Source organism: Danaus plexippus, chromosome 11 (assembly GCF_018135715.1).
Source record: "Danaus plexippus chromosome 11, MEX_DaPlex, whole genome shotgun sequence".
NCBI classification, from domain to species: domain Eukaryota; kingdom Metazoa; phylum Arthropoda; class Insecta; order Lepidoptera; family Nymphalidae; genus Danaus; species Danaus plexippus.
This window is the reverse complement of record NC_083544.1, coordinates 5,274,874-5,298,912: the sequence shown is the minus strand read 5'-3', so window position 1 is coordinate 5,298,912 and position 24,039 is coordinate 5,274,874. Positions and strand designations below refer to the sequence as shown.

Genomic DNA, 24,039 nt, shown 5'->3' with positions numbered 1-24,039 from the left:
ATTACAAAAATATTGCAATAAGTAAGTTTTTACTTAAAAAATTTAGTTAGCCACTGACTATAATTTTGGTTTTTGTAAATGAAACCTTTATTTTAGGTGTATGTAGTGTTATGGTTATCAAAAAACTATATCTATAAATATAACCTGAGTGGCGTTTAGTTTTTTTATTTTAATTTTTAATGTTCTACAGTATAAAATAACAAGAGTCTAACTTGTCTATAATTTTCGATGATAATTCCACAAAAGAACTGCTAAATAATCTTTATTTAAACGTTTTAAAAAAAGGGTTTTATGTGTTTATAACTGAACCGTCGCCTGGTTCAAATTGTTTTTGTACGATAGACAAGAAACTAAAAGCAATTCCTAATTATTATTATTTAAATATCATACACCTATACTAATAACGGCTGATTGGCAAAATTGTTGTAGTAATAGGTTACGACAAAATAACGCAATTCTTTGGTTATTCTAAAAAGGATTATTTCAACAATTTATCTTCTTGTGAGGAGGAAATATTTACGATAGAATTTAATATTGTCGAGAATATTTTGTGAGAGAAAATTAGGTTGGGATCGGACATCCTATCACTGGAAAAAATTCACAGTAAGAATTAATGTACAAAAATTTTCGTTGACATTATTATTTCGACAATATTTCACAGGTTTAGTTAGATATCAAAACTAACTCATAATGATTAGAAACTTGCTAGACTATTACGTTTCAGCCCAGGTATGTCTGTCTCCGTGGAGAGTGTAATATAATTGGAGGTAATCCTAAGTAACCTCTAGTGTTAGCTTGTTAATTCTAAACAAATCAATGTTTCATTGTTTTGAAGATTTGAGAAAATCTTACCATAAACACATACTTACATATGAAAGTACTCTTTCATAAGATTGAAATCATTTTAAACATGATAATAACTACTTATGTGTAGAGGTAATTAGACAAAGTTTAATGAAGTTATACCAATTGGCTGTCCTTTCCTTCTTAACTACCATACCAAATTTCCAACCGGTAGAAGTTGTTCCTACGCCTTCGTTACTTTACAGAAGTTCACAAATTTTCTAAAGGACCCAACTTACATTTAGACAATAACTAAGGATATCTTAACAATATAAGAATATATTTTATAAAATATTTATAGTCTAAAAGCGAATTAAATGGAAGTTAAAGTAGGAGAAAATATCAGAACTAATTACAGAGATCCTTCAGCTAGAAGTTATCTGGTAATACTACTTAGTAACACTTATACATTTATAAATGGGTAAAGTTTCATAGTGCTGGATCATGGATAAGTAAATAATTCAGAGGCATAGTACATATTTGCATGGAAAATATTATATCCATAAAATTTTATCAGTCGTTTTCAAATGTCGCTAAATATATGAAAACATTTCGGGCCATAGCATACATTCCATGTTACACTACAAAATCGTAGTCAAATCTGTTTGTTATCTTTATGTTAAGTTTACAATTACTCAGTTTGAAACCTGGAATAAAGAGCTTAATAAAATCACCGTCAAATTATTTTTTTCATATAATGTAATACCGAATACGGTAACATATCAACTAACATATAGATATGTGTGGCAAATTCTTCTTAATTAATAGAATGATTTATGTTCAAAGCACCATACGAGAATATATTATATAATTTTAACGAAAACAGAAAACAAAATATGCCATATCTATAAATTGTCTGAATAGAAATAATGAGTTTTTTAAAGGTGAAAGCATGATTGAAAATATATACATATGTTATTTCATGCGAGAAATACGGAATATATAATAGACGATATGCTTAAAACAAATAAATAGCTTAAAAGTTAATAAATTTAAATGATCCAACAAAAGTTACAAACGATTAATTTTAATAATTTTTTTTTTAGGGAATATTAATTGGCCTTTTAACTACACTGCAATTTACTTTGAGCACTTGTCGTATTTCTTATAAACTGCTATAGAGTAGGTAATTTGTTATTTCTGTATAAATGATTGTTAAATATACTTTAAAGCTAATTAAAGTGACGTACGCCGTGACTGTATTTTTTTCACGAGCTATGTTAGTACAGGGTTGGTTTAGGCGGAGCGCGCATTCGTCTTCGAACGAGCGCGGCGGCTTTACGCCTCTACAACAACGCGCGCCTGAAACTTTAATACGTTGTATCCTGAAAGTCGCTAATATTAGGATAATTAAAAGTGTAAGGTGAATAAAATGAAATAGTTACTGACCTTAAAATTACATAGTCTACACATACATATTTAAGTAAGTTTTGAAAAGTAATTTCAAAGTTTTAAATAAAATATCAAATTATTGTGTAAATTAGGTTACTTTGGGTGTGATTGAAAAAAAAAAATGCTAAGTGACATATCAAAAAATATACTAAACAAAGTGAAGTGTATGTAAAGAGATAAGTTTACTGAAATAATTTTTATACTAAACTGGCAAGGTTGAAAAATTAGTAAATGCGCAATGTCAACTTTGGAAGCGGGGACAAGTGTGTTAATCGTTCAGCAAACAAGCGGTGGCTGTCTTGCTGTATGCTGCCGGTGTGACCAGTTGTTAGCACAACGAGAAAAGGCCTAGGATAAGAAATAAAGAAAACTTCCTGCAACAGCTTCTACGTATCATCAAAAATGGACACCAGGCAAGTCACCAATATTATAAAAATAATATTATTTTTTTCCTATAGCAAAACGATTACACGATGTTGTTTTCTAGTGTAAATTAGTATCTCACAAGCTCTGGAGATTTATTGAATAGTCGTGACGCGGTAACCACTTGAGAGTTCGATATCTATTTGTTTTGGAACGAACTAAACGCGTTGGTAACATATAAGATACTTTAGAAACGGATTCCCAGATGTATTTTAAGATTTGGCCTTAAATAAAAAAAAAATCGTCAATCTACAAAATAATATATTTCAGCTCATTACTTTTATTATACTCGCAAAATGTTTTGATATATTGATTCATTTTCTGTATTCATCTATCCATCAAATAAATCTCTGTTACGTTACACTATTTAAATAAATATTAATATTTCCTATCAAGATATATATAAATACATATCTAAACAAAATCTTTTATCTATTAAAGAAATATTCCTAGTCTACTGTTCTCAAGGTCAATATAAATATGTATAGATAGTTTTTTTAATCATCATTCGAATCAGTTCCTGAAAATCCTATATAAAATAATTTTGTTGTAGACGTGGTAAAGAGTTTCTAACAATAGACCGGGAACAAGCTCATATCCTTTGTAGAACTTTAGTAGTTTATTACGAAATACTCTGAGTTTGTCTGTCATAAAAAAAATATAACAACAAAGAAAGAACTGCTTTTATTGGGATGTTATATAGGGTGTTTTTTTAACGTTAACGTAGTTTGACTTATGCAATAGACGTTATACTTTAAGCGTCTGAAATATGTTTGAATTTTAATTGAAATAGTTCGTAATCTCGTAAATAGTCTTTTTGATAGATTTTAAGACTAACTTTGTCCGTCCATTAATAACATTCTAATTACTATGTACAGTAGTGCAATGTTTATTCTTCTGTTCAAATCGAGATAAGTGTGATAACCTTATTTGAAAATACCCATGTCTGATAATATGGTTACCTTATTTCACCTAAAACTAAAAATGCTTACTAATTAAAATTGTAAAAGATAAAGTATAAACAATCGGGGTAAAAGTTCTTGTTAATTTAATATTAACAAAATTTAAGGAAATACCGCAACAAAATTATCAGAATGAAAATAAATTATTTGTTTTAATTATAAACGGTATCAGTTTGTAAATCTGTTAACAAAATATTAATCTGTATTGGTTCCATATTTTATTAAGCTTTCTTCTGAAATTAACAAAAAATTCTGATAGCCTGAAATGTACTAAGCATCATAATGTTTATTTATGGTAGACCGACAAAGTTTATTCTCTGCGTAATAGAACAATTCGATGTTTGCCATAAAATTCGTAACTCCGACATCGTACGATAATTATTCTTATTTTAAATAATAATATAAGACTTTTTCAAACCCTATACTATATTTAATTTAATCCGTTAAGGTAAACAATATAACAAAATTAGAATACAACTATTGCAGAGATTTTTTGCTGCTTTTTTACTTTCGAAACAGCAACGCCTTCTCTTTGTCGAGGCAAATGTCTCTTTTAAAAGGAATTAAACTTATTTAATTATACTCTAAGTTAAATTTTATACCAGTTTCTAGTTTTATATTTGATATTTTACTTGTGAATTAATTAAAACTGTTTAATTTTTATGCAACACTATGAGCTGGAATATTGCTTATTTTTATATAGAAAAAGGTTTCTAATAAATTAAATTAAAGAAAACAATTATAATATTTTTGAAAGTTTCATAGGTTTTTATCCATTGTGATTGAATATTAATGGAAACCCAGTTATGTAAAGCTATAAATTCTCTCTCCAATCTCATTTGAATTTCGATCGCATTTCCGTTTTGTTGGGAAAAAATAAACTTATTCAAAGTTGACGAATAACAGTTAGGTCAATAGGAATAAAACGAAACAATAGAGATTAAAAGAGGAAAGTATAAAATAAAAAAAAAGATTGAGGAAATACAGATCGTTTACTTTTTTTAGGTTCATAAGTTAAATAGCTTTTGTTTGTTTTACACCAAGAATATTAGAGCCTAGACGAATTTTCAACGGGGAAAATGTTAATGTCTAAAATGATTTAGATACTGGTAACTCTCTAAAAACGTCTATCTAGAATTCCTTTGTTGCGAATTGGTGGTTTCAATGGAAAATTAAGTGAGGGTATCACTATTGAGTCCAAAAAAAAGATTGTACATAGTATATTGACTGACCTACTAAGAACTTTTGTAAAGCAAACTATCATATACTTATTTCTCATCTGTGGTAGGCCCGAAGACTTCCGTGGTCTTTCAGGCCTATATGTATTTAAGTAGGCACTTTCCCTAATACTTTCTCTGTATAATGAGGAAGAAAGGATTACGTTGGTAAGATGGCTGTGAGGGTAATCAGAGGTTATCGCAAGATTTGGCAACCATTTCACCAAGAGTATCGCTACTTAGGGTCAAGGATACAATCCATAACGATTCTTCTAATTATAAAAATCTTTTTAAAATACCTTCGTTTTTCAAACACTTTGAGTACAATAGATATTACAACAAAAATAAATGTGAAATAATGATTTATTAATATATTTGATGTGTTCTTATCTAAAAGAAAATATTTTTTTTAAATCTAAGACATTTACATAAAATTATGTATACATTATTGTTCACGAATAGTGTTCTATGCTCAACATGAACAAGTTCTTAAGAAAGGTCGAATAATATTTACACCACTATACATATTTTAAATAATACATTAACACTGATTGTACACGAATCTTTCAAAAGTAAAGTAAATACTATTACATTTTTTTTGGAGGATACAATTTTTGAGACTTTCATTGAAACTTACATAAACACAACTTAATTATTTACACTTAAAACTATATTAAGCAGAAGTTCACAAAATTTTATGATATTTTGGGAATTCAGTGGATGGTATTTTATAATATAAATATTATATTTAAAGTGTTTCTGTCTCTACTCTCCTTCATAAAATGAGATCTGATTAATAGATTAATAAATTGGCTTCCTCACATTCTTATATAGTACAAGTATGCTTCAATTATCATCATAGTACACATTAATTATTGGACAAAGGTTTCTTCTAATGTCTTTTGCATTTAATATAAAATCTCTATTACCCTGCTCTAAGAAGAATAAGGTGTCGAGTGTATTGTCTCATTACATGTCTCATAATTAATTTATTTTCTCAAATAAACATTGGAACTAAATATTATTGATATTGGTCAAAGGCTCTTGTCTTGATAAACTTTCGTATTCAGAAAGAAAACATGTTGTATAGCTTCTCAAAGATTGTTCAATTGAGTTCGATTATTTACTTGATCTGTTCCTTAAAGCTAAATCCTTTGAGTGACGCTTACTCTTCACTGACCATCACTCCTTTATCACCTCTAAGAAAGAAAAAAATTGGCTTTATGTTACTCAAAAATTCTAAATTATTTATAACAAATCCGTGTATATATGTCTTAGCTATGTTATTTTGATTAAAAATAAACTTATATCTTATACGTTAAACATAAAATTACAAGTTTGTTTTGTACTAATAAACTGAACTAATGGGCAATGAAAGAAAAGTGCTTTTGTTATTTAAAATAGAAATTATTATAATAACAGAAGTTGTATGTAATACTCTTCAATTACTAAAACTTTTGAAAAATCCTTTTTATTAAAAATAAGAATAACACAAACCATAAGATATATTTAGCTCATAGATAGAGTTATTGTGGAGGAAAATGCTTTACATGAATTCTATTTATTTTATCTGAATAGACTTGTTATTATTCTGAAGTCTAAAAATAACTTTTCTCTAATAATGCGTTTTATAACAAACAAGAGCTTCTAGAGTATTTGATTAACGTTCATATTATTTCCGTATTCTATACAGACATCATGTTAGTGTTATCATTAGTTAACAGTGAATGAAGTCACAATTGTACCTAAAGGAATTCCATAACTAGGGAAACTGATAAGTGCGTTTGTTTCTTAATCAGACTGAAAACTCTTACAAATTCTGCAACTTCTATTTCATATTATTACTAATTCTACTTCAAATCATTTACTTATAACGTATTCCAAGATATAGTTAAGTTGTTCTTTGTATTTTTATTGAACTTTATATTTTTTCTGCCTTTTCTAAATGTAATAGAGCGATTGCTATTATGTTCCTGAACCTGACAATTTATTTGAATATTTTAATTACTATAATAGATTTTAATGGAAAGATTACACGTTTATTCATAATTTTTGACAGCTACTGCTAACATGTCCTTCATTCATGGGGCGCGGTTTTATCTATGAGCGATAAAGCAAGTGTATTACGACTCTAAGCTTGTCGATTTTTATATTTTTGATATATGCTTTTTCATTTCAGAGAAAAGTTAATTTATATTTATGAGTATAGTTATAGATATCTAATTATGCACAATTATAACATTACTATGTACGGCTTTTATTTTTGACGTAAGTACGTATAAAACATATCGGGGATGGTAAGAATGTTGATGGAGGAATTATTTTCTTTGCCAAGTTTTTGTCGGACAGCCTACAAACTTGTGATAACTTAGTAACGATCCTAGAAATTGAAGTCAAACCTAAATGGTAACATTGGAATCTCTAACTAGATTATAGAGTACGTTGATGAATTCTGGATCTACGGGATTCAATAATAATGGTTGATTAACTTCAGGATTCTGCTGTTTTCTAATAGAACTTCTTTTAAATTGGAGCCGTATTTTACATATAGTAAATAAACATTTTAAATTATTATACCGAGTAAGAACGTAGCGTTTTTGATTCAATTAAATTTGGTTCTATATACAATTTTACTTTCAAACCGTTTTGTCTGCTTTTATTTATTATCTATTAAAATCAGTATACCTTTTTTTTCCTGGTAAAATTTTAAAATTAACAATATTGCATATTGCCGTTTCAAAAAAAAAACAAAATGATATTGTAATAAATAGTATTAAATATGTTTTCCCTTAAAGTTAGGATACGGTGACTGATTTATTACAATCACCTTGAGAGAACCAGACGAAAAACCGAACAGCATTTTTTATCATCGCATATTTACGTACTCATTATTAGACTATTCTTGTAGGCTGCGTTCGTTTCCAATAGAAATAATATCAAGAATTAAAAGCAGATAAAAATCAAAAATCCGGGATAATCACAATTAAGGAGACCCGGTTGTATACCCGAAGATTCTAAAATTTCATTGGTTATTAGCTTTACCGTAGATAAAGTCGTGGATGAATCCTGGACGACCATAACACGTCCGATCATACACCATTTTTCGTCTTTGACATAGAAATGCGAGTCTTCCGTCACTTCTAACGAATGATATGTCATAACTAACACTGATATCCGAGTGAAAAACAAAGTTTCGTAAACACGCACTATTAGTTGTTTTACTGGTAAATTATTTTGTATATATTTTAAATATATTAAAAATATTGGTACTAAATTAATTGCAGTAATAAAAAAGGAAGATCCAAGAATGTAATGAGAAACTTTTTGTGTAACGCAATGCGTAAAGTGGGGGCAAGTATTCCTTCAAGATCGTCGCCACAGAGAGTGAGAAAATGTTTAAATCCATAATCTTTAGTAGATATTCACATTAAAGATTTTTATTTATGTACATGTCCGTTTATAAAGATTTTTAATGAGTCTTTAAATCACTAGGTTCAAATTGTCAAAAAATGTATATCTCTTTTATTTTAATTGTTCGCAAAGTAAGAGTACAAATTTTTTACAGCAGTATTGATAAATAAATATTCCTATCATAGAATGTCCTGTGATTTGTTACGACGTGACGTTGATTATACAAGATTTTATTGTATTTAAAAAATTTGACATTAGATAATTAAAGGAATCAAAGATTTAAAAAATTGATCATAGATTTTTTTTTTAATTTTATTTATTTTTTCTTAATTTACTACAAGTAAAGTAAAAGGTTTAAAGGTTTTTTGAAGGAACTTTTATAAATAATTATTTTTAGGGAGTAACATTATTATTTTTTATCTGCATCATTGACAATTTTAAGATATCAGTTAATTAAACTAAAATTATTTTTTTATATCAGGAATATCACATAACCTAGTTTTAAATTAAACGTCAAAATTCAAGTTCCGAAGGGTATATGTATATATTATATAATATATCCGTGGAGACTTTATTGCAATCATCCCAAAATTCATATTTATGAATAATTTTACATAAAGGATTGTTGCAAAAACCCTAATAAAATAGACCCTCAAGTATAAAGTTATGGCTTTTCAATTTCTATTCATGGACGTTTGAGTAAAAATTGTGTGATATAATGTAAGGACACCTCATGTTAACATTTCATTCAGAAAAGTCAAGGGCTTACAATCATTAAGATATACATTCGTTAACTTTTATTTCACAATGTTTTAATTTTCAATTTGTAATAAAAGATAATTGCTCTTGACCACAGTTCGACTAGTAATAAACAATTTATACTAATTTAAGTAATATTTGGATTACTTTAATTTACTAGAAATCAATCAATAGTTTTGAAAGTACTACAGCTTTATTAGCATTTAGTAGTTAGTAGTAGAGTTTTCTCATAAAAGACCTAGATTTAAATTTTACAGAAAAATATGAAATAATATGAACATTGAACTTAAATAACTATGTTAAATGCAAACCTAGGTGGAATTACGTAGATATAGAAGCAAATTATGCTGACAAATCCTCATTAGTGCAGCTTAACGTGTGAGTTAGGTTGATTATAAGTTTTGAACAGATCAGGTATTATAGAAGTGATTAAGCGTCTATTATAAAACGTTATAAAAACGGAAACTAAGTGCCATCTTAAAGTTAAGTTGAGTTTGTTTTGAAGTTTATTTAGAGGCGATAATATTTTATATACTGTCAAATTGAAAATAATTGGATAAAATATAAATAGTTTATTAGGACGATTTTAATAATTCCTTTTTAATCGAGCAAAGGACGTAATATGATATTTTCTATAGCATTAAGAAATGGTAGATATTCAAATTGTTGTTATATGATGAATTATTATCCTAGGACTGCGAAAAATATTTGTTTTATTATGATAAGCCTTTAGTGACTCTGCTCGTTTATGGAGTGGCTGCTATATAAATAAAAACAACAAAGCTTTATAAGATATCTTATAAAAGTTTATTATCTTTTATTTATGATTGATTGCAGTTCATATTCTGTAGCGACAGAGGATTAATTTTATTAATAGACGGTGATTTAATTATTGTTGTTTTATGTATTTATCTAGTTATGAAAAGTTTGGTTAAATTGTTAGTTTTTTGATAGAGAGATTCGACGGGAGATCTGGATTGATGATACTACAATTTTCTCGTGTATTACAAATATTCTCTTAAACATCGACTCATCCAACAGCTAAGTAATATTCATTATGGTAAGTCACTATTCAGATTTCAACGATAGTCGTTCTACGTCGCTTATATTTTTTTTTATGCAGGAGATGTGAATGCTTTATTGCTTATTGAGTCAAAACTGTTATTCGAATCAGGCTTGTTTTTGCAAATTAATTTACCAGAATAGCTCATATCTTTTTCCGATAACGTATCTTTATCTATATTCTATATAAATTTGTATTTTTATTTGATATATAGATGGACTGATTTTGATGGAATACAAGTATACATATATAAATATGTATAATAATAAAAAAACATTTCCGTTCATAAAATGTTCGTGATGACGAATAAAATATTTAAATTAAACTGATCCCTTATGATTAACTGTATTTACAATTTTCAAGCTGAGCATTTACATATATGTATGCTTACTAGTAAGTAAGTAAGACGACATTCATAACTTTATTGTGTTATCTGATTATAGTCTAAGTATTTTCTTAATATATTATATAGACAATTAGAAAATTAACATTTAATTTTCGATCTCTACGATTTTTAAGCGAAATGATTATGGATTTAAATCCAAAAATAAGCATTACTGATAAAAAGCTTCAGTAGAACATGATCTTTCATACCCATATAAAACCGCTATTTTAAATTGCGCTTAAAATATATGTAAATTACGTAGAACCTCCCTTTTTGAAACTGTTTAAAATCAATTATATTGCTAACAGACATAAGAACAATTTCCTATGCCCGAAAAATTATTATTTATAATATATTACGTCATGCGTCAGGGTAACAAGTTTTTAAATGTCATAGAGATGCTTAACCTAATTAATTGTTCTTACGGCATACTCAAATGAAAAATTTTATTCAAGTCCAGGGAAAAACATACCTGTAAATATAGACACATATGTTTATACTTCAACACTTATAGTTTTCTCTTTAATCGTACCTATAAACTAAATCCCTTTATACCCAAATTTCTTCCAATACAAAGCTACAAAAATTGTTTTACTTAGACCTAATGGAAGTATTATATAAGGTCAGTAGTAATTATAAACGTATGAAACCTAGACGCAATAACAGTAAAATTAGTACAAGATTCTCGTGAAAGTTCTTCACTATTGGTTTTTAGCTGTAAGGAAAATAATGTAATAATGATCAAATCCAAGCTATATTTCGTTTTAAATTTTAGAAATACATATATTTATTATTCATCACACAAAATACAATTTACAGGGAATGATGTTGAAGTTGCTGCCAAAATGTTTATTGCTATTCAATGTAAATATTAAAAACTAATGCCACATCAGACGTAAAAAGTCAGTAAAAATAGTAGAATACACATTGTAAATATTAAAAAAACAACGCGAATAGAATCTTTGTTTTCAATCATGACAGGTGAGTTTGTTTTGAGTAATCGTAAAAATGTTTTTAATCTGTCTCAGACCTTCTGGAACTAATTCAACTCGAGAGACATAAAATATTCAAATGGCTTGCGTGTGTTGAGGGAAGGTGATGTTCATTATGAGGGAACTCATCATCGTTCTGGCGGAATACAGTCATAGCCATTAATTCCGCTACTAATTCAACATCTACGTTTATTAGAATTTCTTCAACATTATAATACGTTTTCGTTTACATATATATTATTTTGGTCCCATATCAAGCTACGCTAATTCGGCTCAAAGGAAAAAAATATCACGTCAATACTCCGTCATCTATAAAATTAGTTTCTGTTTTAAAATCAAACGTCGAGAAGCAAAACATTTTACTAAATCGAATTTATTTATATAGAATTTTGCGAGTGTTAATATGTTTCATAGAAAAAATATGAAGTATGATTTTTGAAGTTTTCTCATGTGCTATATTAACAGGGGCAAAAACAAATTACTAACTCTCTAATCGCTAGATTTTAAGGTCGATAAAACTAGATTTTAAGCTCTAAGAGATTCTATTAGAACGAGCTTTAGAGAAATAGTCTGTAAATTTGATTACGGGCGGGATCTAAATTTATAACTTCACCTTTATCTCTGTTGAATTATTGTATGCTCATGTCTATAACAACCGTGTTCGGTAAATATAGAAAAGTTCAATATATACAAAACACGTGATTAGTACTTAAAATTGTCTCTAAAATGTAAATATATTCGCTCCTAAATAGGCTTACAAAAGAATATTCTTAGTATTAGTATAGTATGGTGTTATTTGTCTCTCGAGGTTTTTTGGGTTTTAAAATAAAAATAATAATAAATCTTATAATCTTATTCAACTATGTGGAATTATTAGAATTTAATTACAACTCATAAAGGAACACTTGTAAATTTAAAGGATTTTATAACATATCGAATTATGATAAATTTGTATTTATTTCTTACGCTGTTTAGTTGTTGATACCAAGAAATTAATTTAGCTGGATAACTTTACATGAAGTATCTTATATTAATCGTGATTATTAGCTATTTCTCTATTAATTGAAACAAAGACTCCTCAACAATCTCATAACTTTCCAGAAATAAACATAAATGAAATTATTTTATATACTTAATCTTCACGATAAATTTTTGAAGAGAATACGATGTTCTCGTTTTTGATACTATGACTATATTAATTTTAAACCACAATAACACCGTTGAGGCGAACTTTAATATGCTTTCAAAGGAGAAAATAAATTGCTTGTTTTAATTATGCTATAATTAAAATTATACTGTCTTTATATTTATTGATTCTAGATAAGTAGAGCTGGTTTCTATTATGCTAATATAGTACACAACTTGTTAAGACAATTTGAGACGCGCCCACGCCTTTTCGAATCAGTTTAATTTCAAGGCAGCTAAAGTTCAATGGTATTAGTTTTGAATATGAATATTCTTCAAGCATAATCTAAAATCATATTCTAAAATCGTATTATGAAAAAAAAATTCTAATATATTTTATTTTATACTATGTTATAATTGCAACAAAAAATTTCATATTTTTTAACTGTCCTTCATTATTTTTAATGAGACATTGCAACATATTCATTCATTTGCGAGTTGCTACACTATAGATTTTAACATGAAAAACTACATGCAATTAAAATCGATGAATAGGAGAAAATGAAGAGATATAAAGGTTACAGAATATATTCAAACATTTTTGACAAAATCATATCACAGTGGTAAATTCAATTTCTCTCCTATTCCAAATTTCCTGTAAAATATTAGTAAACGTGTAAAGGCAGCGAATATTGTTACTTCCTCATATAGATACAATTGTATTATTAACTTATTAATATTTAATATTTCTTATGCGGTTGACATATAGGACAGAATTAACTCTATAAAGTTTTTCTTAATTTTGGTACAAAGAGGAGTGTGTATATAGGAGTGTGTGTATATATATATATACACACTTCATTTTTTTATATATATATATATAATACACGTATAATAAGTTTATTTATTTTTGAGGAAAATTATTTTATTAACATTTTTTGTAAACAACCCATTCATGTTTTTTGATTACTCACGTTACAAGCTATTTCATATAGTGGACAATATAATCTTTATATTAATTTAATAAGACATAATCTTCATAAGATACTTATATATCACGATACACAACCCATTTGCCTTTCTGTAGGAATTAATGAGATTGTATCGCTCTTCATCATATTTTATCGAGATAACCAACACACAGTGACAGGTTTGTTGCAGAGGTAGATGAGAACTTTCTAAACCAGCAATTGTTGCGAATGTAAGCGATAGTTTCTCATCAAGTCATCTTTGGCTGTGTCACGAAATTGATGGTGTGGGACGTGGTGATGTTTATGAGATTAGGGACAGATGCGAAGAGTCTAATTCGAGTAACTCGAGTTCTCTCCTGTATACCATCATGGTCACGGTATGACGTTGAGTTAAGGAGAAATGTTATCTTGATTTTAAGGTTGGGAAGTCAGTTGGGTAACTTAGGTTTCATCCTTCAGAAATGGTATGTCAGGAGTTCCAGAAGAGGTTTTTACAATTGAGGTCCTCCTCCAGAATAACAAAGGACCCCAGGGAACAAAAATAGTATTATGGTTATCTGAAAACTCATGTGTCCTATATGTGCCTATCTCGTGTGCGTCTTATCCATCAATCTGTACCATGTCTCGACGCTCATATTATTAATGTTATACTTAGTAAAAGCGGATGAAAATAAATGTATTCCAAGAAAAGAAAACAAGCTCAACCCTAGGCCATTTCAGTAGGCCAATTAAGTTAAAAATAAATAGACATTTAGTTTTAAAACAAAAAAATGTTCACTAAAACAAAGAATGTCATTTTTTTTACCATCGGATCTATTTCTAAAAAATACTAAAATAAATAAATAAATAAATAATGTTCGTGACCAAATTTTAAGGTACCAAGATGCGATAAACTCTTTTCACTTTCATCCAGAGCAATCCCCGAGTAAATTGAAAATCAATGGCTGTAGATAATAAATAACGAGACTAACTGATCGACACTTTCATTTCGTATTCGCGTGAACTCAGTAACTGTAAAGTAATCGGAAAGCCGGTATCAAAATTTATATCTAAAAGTTTAGTTTCATGTGAAACGTGTATTTCGTGTCGGTGAAAAAAAAAGTAATATATAATTCATTACTAGTCAAACGTTTACTCCGAATAACGTTTCGTTTAAATAAATTAAATAAAAATGTATATTTAGTCTTTTATTAGTGAAAAAAGTTTGAAATATTTATATTGAATAACTCGTTCGAGTCTGTACTCGTTATAAGAAATTCTAACTACTGCTGTTAGTTAGAATTTCTTATACAGGTGATGACGGAGAGCGAAATGTTGCATATCATGATATTGTAATAAAAAGTTCATTCACGGTTTTATGAAAACCAGCGATGTGATGTTACATAGGTTCTTATATTTACAGTACCGTTATTTAATTCTGTCTTGAAAATTTCAATACATTTAATATATGTAATGAATTTCTACTTGCAATAATTCCATTATTACACATAATGTATATTTCCAGGCTAGCATTACTAGGAACTGATTAATTACTTTGTTTGCTATATAACAATATTATTTTATGAAGTTATTCGCTGAAAATGGGAAGAAAAGTTGTATTTGCTTCACAATAAGTAAGGTTATAGTTATTCTCATTCATTAAAATAAAATGTTCTTTCTTATAAATAACAAGTTCCAGTTGCGTCATTTTAATTTTTTGTAATGAAAAGGAAAGTTATTATTCGTGTTTATTTTAGAGAAAAGCAAATGAAACATTTTAGTCCTATTTTTTTTTTTTACAAAGTTTTTCAACTTACTTTCGACAGTATTCATCAAAGAAGTTAGTAAAAGAACGATTTCTTTTGTACCATTTTTAAAGATTTTTTAAAGAATTTGTCTCTAATAAACAAGAATTTCATCTCTATTCCAACAAAAGAAACACAATCTCTATTTCAACTTCGACGATCTTTGTTCACAATAACTTTTTCTGGATTTCTTTCAATATCCTACAAGACGGGAAGTAATTTACTTTAAAATTAGATATTCATCTAATTCGATAAAATATAAAGTAAATTTAATAGCTACATTCACTTTTTTAAGTCTCTAGTAAAGGCCAATAAAAAACAGTGCAATTAATATATATTTTTATATTACTTAAAGTTTTATTCAATTATAATATCAGCAAACCTCAGTTTCTGTTGTGTTTCTGTTGTTCACCAAATTGTACTAAAACCTTTTCCTTTGTTTATCTTAACATCTTACTTCCAAAAAACTCAACAGTCTCTAGAACGGTAACAAATGTTGACTGCTTGTTTTTAACACATTATAATATGTGACCATGATATAAAGAATCAAAATTATCTAAACTATAAAAATTATCTCTATAAAGTTATGGTTAACATAAAAATAAAAACATATTTTGTTACAGCACCAGTAACGCTCAGGAGGACGACTCGGATTGGACGAGAAATATAACAATCAAAGAATATTTATCACACAATGGCACCAATGATACCTACAGTGCGTATTTGAATTTTAAATGTGAAAGTACAAATCAATTAATTAAAAATAAAATTAATGATTGTCAATATAGTGACAGTCCAATCATCAGAAAGTCGTCTTATGATTCATGTCAAATGGTAAAACTTCGTGACAATTTGCTTTCATATTTAAAGGATAAAAGCCTTTAACGCAAAAAATATAAAAATGTTGTAAAGAAATTTATATTAAATCTTTTTTTAAAAGTTCCTGAAATAATACATATAGAAGCACAAGGTTATCAAAAAACAAGAAAAGGAAAACATTGCGTATTACGTAATTCCAATTTAGTGATGTTTATTTTGTTCGTATCATGTGTACGTAAAGTATTTGCCAAATATAAATCTAGACTTTAAGCTCATTGTAATTTCGACCTAGAAGCAATATACTTTTATTACGCTCATTGTTTTGCGGAAATCTTAAAGCACGATAGTTGTATTTCATCAGAAGAATACAGTATCTAATATTCTTTTATTACACTACGTCTACTTAACTTAGAATAAAGCAGTTAACTGGCCTTTAAATGAAATAAACTGTGGTTTTAATGCCAATTTTGTTCTATTATTCGGTTTTAAGACAAAGTTAAAACTTTATTATTCGTTTCATATCTATATTAAAAGTTTTATTTTATTAGTGTATATATAATAAATAAGGAGTAAAATGTTTTTGAATTTTAAGTAAAGTTACAGTAACTTTAACTTGAGAACAATAAATATTGGTAGGCATATAAAAATGTTTTTCGAAGCTGTTGTCTGACAAAGCGAGTTGTCTAAATAAATAGTCAAAAGTTGAAAAGAACCTTTTTTCAGATTCATCAGATACATTATACGACGTTCCCACTGGAATGATAGTATTGTTGTCGTTTTTATACGGTTCAATATCAGTTTTGGCAGTTGTGGGAAACTTACTTGTGATGTGGGTAGTTGCAACATCTCGACGAATGCAAAGTGTAACCAACTGTTACATAGCTAACTTGGCATTAGCTGATATTGTTATAGGTTTATTTGCGGTACCATTTCAAGTAAGTGCTTATTTAAAGTGACTTTCTTTATGATATTTTCTTGAAGTAACATGTTATATTATTTCAGTTCCAAGCTGCATTGCTACAACGATGGCTGCTGCCATACTTTATGTGCGCCTTTTGTCCATTCGTTCAGGCACTCAGTGTGAACGTCAGTGTGTTTACTCTTACGGCCATTGCTGTTGATCGACATCGGGCTATAATTAAACCTCTCAGGTATGATATGAACAATGCAACGATAAAGCATAAGGTGTTAGCAATATTTATTAAAAAAGAAATTTTCTTTACGGAATTCCTATCTAAAGAAGTTTTTTTTTTGTGCATAGATTATTCAATTATGTTAATGTTATCTAGATATTTTCAAAAATATATAGAAAATAATAAAAACTCCATGTAAATATATAACATGCCTATAATATTAGAGACTTATAACTCCAATATTATCTATACCAACAAAGTAAAAAGGCTATGTAAATTGTTGCCTTTGGCGTTTTAATTTCCGAGTTTGTTAATATCTACTACAAACATGTTATAAAGAGAATCAATATAGTTATCTTATATTGAATGGTGTATTAGGATGCAATATTAAATCCATGTAATATTTCTTCTAAGCAATTCATTGTTTCTTATAAATTATTTTTATTATACCTTACCTTTGCTGTTTAACTTTTTGTTTTAACTGTCCAAGGGAAAAGAAAAAAACTATATTATCAATTCACGACACATTCACAATATTGTAATTTTTTTTTTAATGATACATACAAAAAAGTTTTAATAATATTTAAAGTCGTTGATTTGAAGAATAATGAAATAGCGTTTTTTTTTCTAAAAAATCGATATATATAATTCAGACTTCTATGAAAAATAACTTCCAAAATCCTGTCGAAAATTCCGCACCGAATGCCTTGCAATATTTCAATCAAAGATATAGCCCATTTCAAATTTCAGACTTTTGAATTATATATTGATTTCGAATATGTAGGAATCTCGACTTCAGATATATTTTTTTACATTATTCTCGTTCATAACAATAATATTACATTTCCATGTTTCTCAGTACGTAGCGGAAAGGCTGAAGGGCTTATTTGTTTCAGTGCACACACTTCAAAGAGGGTTGCAAAAGTTATAATTGTAATAATATGGGTTTTGGCATTAATCCTTGCCGCGCCCATGGCTCTTTCGTGGGAAGTCATCATGGTAGAAGAACAGGATCCAGGTATTTTTAGTGGATTCTGGAAGAATTATTTCATAATTGTAGAAATTTCCTAGAATTTTAATATTAATTTTTGGGATTTAATCTAAGAACACTCATAAGAGCTAGACTATTTACAGAAATAAAATTGTGTCTGGTATAAGTATAAGTGGTCCTTTGAATGTCTAGAATGTCTGGGACATTTTACAGTCTACTAAGTTTAAAAATGTAATGGTTACAAGATTAAAGAGATTGTATAGAAAGTGCAAAAATGATCAAAAACCAATATCGCCCTTGGGAAAAATACATTTTATCATAATGTTATTTGATGTTGAGACTCATTAGAATATTTACTTTAACGCTACTAAGCTTTAAAACTGATGGAAGGTGATTTACTGTATAATTATTTTATAAATCAATAGTTATATTAAACATAAAATAAAAATATCCAGGATTTATAAAGTGTCTATTTGATAGTTTTTCATATAAAAACATATAAATTAAAGAACGTTTTAAACTTAAACCACAATATGCTCGATAATAGACTGACTCTTAACAACAAACTTTGCGACAATTAATATAAGTTCTTAAATTCTTCACAAAACAATTTCAAAATTCCGTGTCACCGAAACTATGTTAAATAATGTTTTTACAGTGTCCAAGGTGTTTTACGAGAAACCATTTTGTGATACAAATGAATTCGGATCAAATTCCATTGCAATATACAGACTGTTGTTGTACATATTCCAAGTAAGTGTATTAATCAATATATATTTAAGAATAAAATTTATAGCAATAAGATGTTTGGAATTTTTAATATTTCTAATTAAATTTTAAATTAAAAGTGCATGTTTAAGATACGATTAGTATAATAAATAAATATATATCATTGTAGTATATCATTCCACTCTGCGTGATCACATTCGGTTACGCACATATGGCTAAAAAGTTATGGGGAGCCAGGGCGCCAGGGAACGCACAGGAAACACGAGATGCGAACCAAATGAAAAATAAGAAAAAGGTAAAAATAATATTTTTGAAAAGTCGTGAAAAAGAATCGGTAATATTCTTTTAGAATTCATTAATTTTGGATATTGGCACAAACAGAACGCTTACGACTTGTTTTTTATATTAATCTTAGAATGCTAGAAACGATAAAAATGTAACTAGCTTTATTGCAATTTTGCGCTTACCTTCTTTTGTTATTAAATGAAGGAAATATCAGAATCCCATCTTGATAATGTTTAGTAAAAATAATAACAAAATTTATTATTAATTTTGAGCAATTTTTATTAAACAATCTATACATATAAATAAAATTGGAGTATCTGTTTGTAATATTGAAATAACCATTTTTTACTACATGCATATGAATATGTATGCGGTACATACACCAAAATATCATTTTTTACAATTTTTGTCTGTTTGTCTGTCTGTTTGTTCCGGCTAATCTCTGAAATGGCTGGACCGATTTTTACGGGACTTTTATTGGCAGGTAGCTGATGTAATAAGGAGTAACTTAGGGTACTTTTTATCAATATCCCGAATCCCCATCCCGAAATTAGAACGCGCGAGTAGGTGGCAGGGTGCATACGGAGCTTAGGTTTTTTCATTGTTTCTTATTGGTTTTCTTACGCAGACAGAGTCGCGGGTAACAGCTAGTTCTATATATAATATCTCAAAGACAGTTTCATGTTGTAATTCCTTTATTTATGTATTTCTATTTCAGTCTATTTCCGATTAAGATATTAAGACAGTACTAGAGTACTACTTATAATAATTAGATTTTTGTATGTTTTTTTCAAATCTTAGGTCATCAAGATGTTGGTGTTAGTGGTTGCTCTGTTCGCAATTTGTTGGCTGCCTTTACAAAGTTATTTGCTACTGCAGTCTTTCGATCCATCTGTAAACGAGTGAGTATAATTGATTTTTAAGTTAAATAAGATTGTATTGTATTAGAAAAATAAATAAATAATAGGATTAGTATTAGAAAAAAGGATTGGTATAGGGAATGTATGAGAGCAATTACTTTAAAATGGCTAGTATGATGGTATGCATTTTTTTAAAAATTAATGTTTGTCTGTTAGGCGGTGGCAGATAAGAAGAATTAATGTTGAATAAGACGATAAGCATGTTGTTAATACTAACAGTATATAAAGATAAAAATGTACTAATTAATAGGTATTCCACAAACATGCATAAATCTAAAGTTTAAATTCCTTATTTTTCTAAAAAAAAAAAAAAACTATAAACATATTTTTTTGTCAATCTAATAAAATTATTAACTTATTTAAAAATGGAATTCTTATGATTAATATGTCTCTTTTGTACGATTTAAACTCGCACAATCACTATAATAATAGACCTGCACAAGTTACTGGGAGAAAAAACTCTCTAATACATCATCTTTCAACATCAGATTACGCAGTTTTAATACTATGTATATTTTTCAGGTACAGATACATAAATGTAATATTTTTTTGCTTTGATTGGCTGGCAATGAGCAACTCCTGCTACAATCCCTTCATCTATGCGATTTATAATGTGAGTAGAGATTTTATAATTTTTAATAAGAAAAGTTAAATAAAGGTTATATGAAAATTAAATTTTCTTTCAAAACATTATTTTTGTTGTAAGACTTCTTGTGAGCTCTCTAAAATTGTTAAATCTTTTACTTTATAGAGTGTATTAATTATCGCAATGTCTTAAAAGAAAAAATGAGGTGTAAGTTTTATTAATATAGGATACATTAAACAACAATATTTATTGACAGACGATTCTTAAAAATATAAATAGGATTTTAATAATCTATGAGCACACACTGACGACGTTAAATAACCAAAAAAATAAATTATAATACTCTATAGTACTTTCGACAACACAGTCGAATTTAAATAGATATAGGAAATTCTTTGATTAATGTTTACAAAATTCCAAATTACTGTATCAATAATATTTTCCACGTAACAGAAACTATCTTGTACTCAGTTATATAAATCGAATACAGTTATAATAGTTGTATTAACTGTTACATAAAGTGACAACTGTTCAAGTTTGAAAAATGACGAAACATATTTAAATTGGGAAATAGACTAATTGTCGTAATTAAGTCAATATAATTTTTACTTAAAAACAACAACATCGGTTGCTGAAAGGCGACTTAAACGTCGGGAGTATGCAGTTTTTAAAAATGATAAAATCAGAAAATATTAGTTTCTTTAAATGAATACTCGCGAAAGTTTTAGATCTGATAATTTTTACTTCATATTTTTGTTGGTTCCTATAAGTCGTCGATTTATAAAAATCTAAATCATCTCATTATATTACGTTTTCTGCTCTCCGGTAAATTATACGTCACAAAACACATCGATGGCTGGTTCGGGTCATATATCTAAATCGTTTTCTGCATCTGCGTTTTCCAATATTTTGTCAACAGGCTAAGCTTTATTTGAAACGAAAAGTTAATGACGGATAAGTTCATTGAAATTTATCGTGCGATGAAAGAAAACACGACGTCCTAACTAGTTACCCTATAAATATAAAATCCGATACTCTCTCATGTTTTATAGCACAAGAGTTAATTTATTTTTTAGTAACTCAGTATATAGACTTTTCTCTATTATTTATAATGTCTTACATTCAATATCCTGCTACGATTTCTATTATTTTTTAATGTTTAAGAGTAAGCTAGATAATTATTAGTTTTCTTGTTTCAGGAGAAATTTAAAAAAGAGTTCAAACAAAGATTCACTTTTAGACGAAAGCGGAACAGATTTATGAATGATAGTTACGAGGTAAGATTTACAATAATTTTATATAATACATTGTATTAGTGCTTGTCTGTACCTCTAGAGTTAAATATGTATTTATTTTAGGACGGTCAATCATACAGAACACGGGTTCTCTCGATCCGATCTACGAATGAAAGGAGTATTTATTCAACAAGAAAATCCACAAATACAGCTCCGACGGATGCTAAAAATCCCTGTACCTGCTCAAGAAATCAGAATAGAGAATCTGATACAAACGTCTTATATCGAGCCAAGAGAAACGATTTTGATTCTTATAATAATGGAAGTAGATACGACAAAATTAAGTCTCGGGAATCGTCCACAAGGAGGTCTCTATCGAAAAAATATCCTAAAGACGACTTACCGATCGGTGATGAGAGAATTAGTGAACTTTATATTTTTCCAAACAGTAGTATAGTAGAATTTACTGATATTTTATGTGATAATAAAGTGTAAAAAAGATTAGATTAATGTACATATATAGTTATTATAATAACACGTATGATGCGGTTGTCGAAAATAAAATGTACTTATAGTTGTACAAAGTTGTTTTAATTGGCCAAAAATAGTGTTTATTTAATAAAATTTAAGGCAAAGGACAAAAATAACATCATATAAATTGTGTTTGCTACAAAGAACTTGATGGTTAAAACTTAGGACTTAATGTTCACGCTTTAAAATGATAACCTAGTATAATCTGCTTTTTTTAAATAATATATTGTTGCGTAATTGCGCGTACCCTATGATTTCTAGTCATGTTATATGTCTATCACTACACAATATTTAATTATTAAATGAAATAAATCCATTAAATAACATACTTTTATATACCAAACGTGATTTATTAAAATGACACGAAAATGCCTCAATTTCCTGGAATTATAACTTTCAAACTGAAAATATTCGTATTCTACATATCTCCAATCACTTTTCCCTTATTTCATTTTTTTATTACCAGTATTTTTAATTTGCTAAAAGCAATACTGTATTGAACATAATTGGTACTACAAATCATAGACAGGTTGATAGCAAAACCTATTTCCTAATAATGTCGTCAATAATGATTGTCAATGCACATAATGATAATGTATTTTTTTTTAATCAGTTACGTTTTTTTGTGTTGATTCACTAAATTCAATACAAAATTAATAAATAAAATCAACCGTAGTTAGTACATTAAGTGTAATGTTTAAATTAATATAATAATCATTGAAATCCACTATTCTGTTACATGAAGCGACTTATTATTACTGCACAACATTATAACATATAATCTACTCAATATCAAACGGATTAATCGGCTATAACTAAGCACTTCCGTTAATCACTTTCATGAACTGCTAATCTATCAATCTATATAGCCGTCTAACTACCACCAAGTTAAGAACACTGAATAACTTTGTTTACAAACTAAGTAGATAAATCGAATTTTCAAATTGTGCTTGACTTTTAATTAAAAGGTACCAAATCACACTTTTAATATCATATGATTGAATACGATTAAAAATAGGAAGAATTATTTGAGAAAAGGTATATTATTTATAAGTTATTACTTTAAACCATAAGTTGGTAAATTCGATTGTTTTAATTGCTTACTTATTCTTTCAATAAAGAGCCACATCTGAAATAACATTGGCCGCACGCCAATAAACTACAGCGTGCCAGCGTATATACGAAAACTTGAATATTACTTTGTTGAAAATCAAAACCAAATGACCTTCACCAACATTGATCACCAGTACAGTTTTTTAAATAGATATGAGTTAAAAATAGTGATTTAAAAAATAATCAACGTATAATGGAAAACAGACCTACTTCTATATGTTACTACTGACCAACGTAAACATGTCTATACACATTCACGCAGTCTTTTATTCGAATAGGAACGCTTTGTTTATTTGTTTTAATATTATGAAATACTTTTTCTGTATATTTCTTCATACCAATTTCATGATTCACTTAGATATCAATAGAT

The 24,039-nt window shown here is 28.0% G+C and overlaps 1 protein-coding gene across 1 annotated transcript; it reads left to right on the top strand.

The window, feature by feature from the left end:
- Positions 1–2,120: 2,120 nt before the first annotated feature.
- LOC116765983 (RYamide receptor-like) lies at positions 2,121–22,579 on the top strand. Its single transcript, XM_032655636.2, has 12 exons — positions 2,121–2,206; positions 2,451–2,648; positions 15,951–16,042; positions 16,870–17,081; positions 17,149–17,297; positions 18,176–18,297; positions 18,929–19,023; positions 19,169–19,294; positions 20,086–20,186; positions 20,727–20,817; positions 21,990–22,067; positions 22,149–22,579. The coding sequence occupies exons 2-12, from the start codon at positions 2,638–2,640 to the stop codon at positions 22,518–22,520; spliced, it is 1,449 nt and encodes a 482-aa protein (XP_032511527.1). The 5' UTR covers positions 2,121–2,206; positions 2,451–2,637; the 3' UTR covers positions 22,521–22,579.
- The last annotated feature ends 1,460 nt before the right edge of the window (positions 22,580–24,039 follow it).

Excerpts from the sequence above, each read along its gene's own strand:
- LOC116765983 (XM_032655636.2), top strand. Across the intron at positions 17,082-17,148 it reads TATTTGCGGTACCATTTCAA|TTCCAAGCTGCATTGCTACA; the intron begins GTAAGTGCTTAT and ends ATATTATTTCAG. Across the intron at positions 19,295-20,085 it reads AAATGAAAAATAAGAAAAAG|GTCATCAAGATGTTGGTGTT; the intron begins GTAAAAATAATA and ends TTCAAATCTTAG.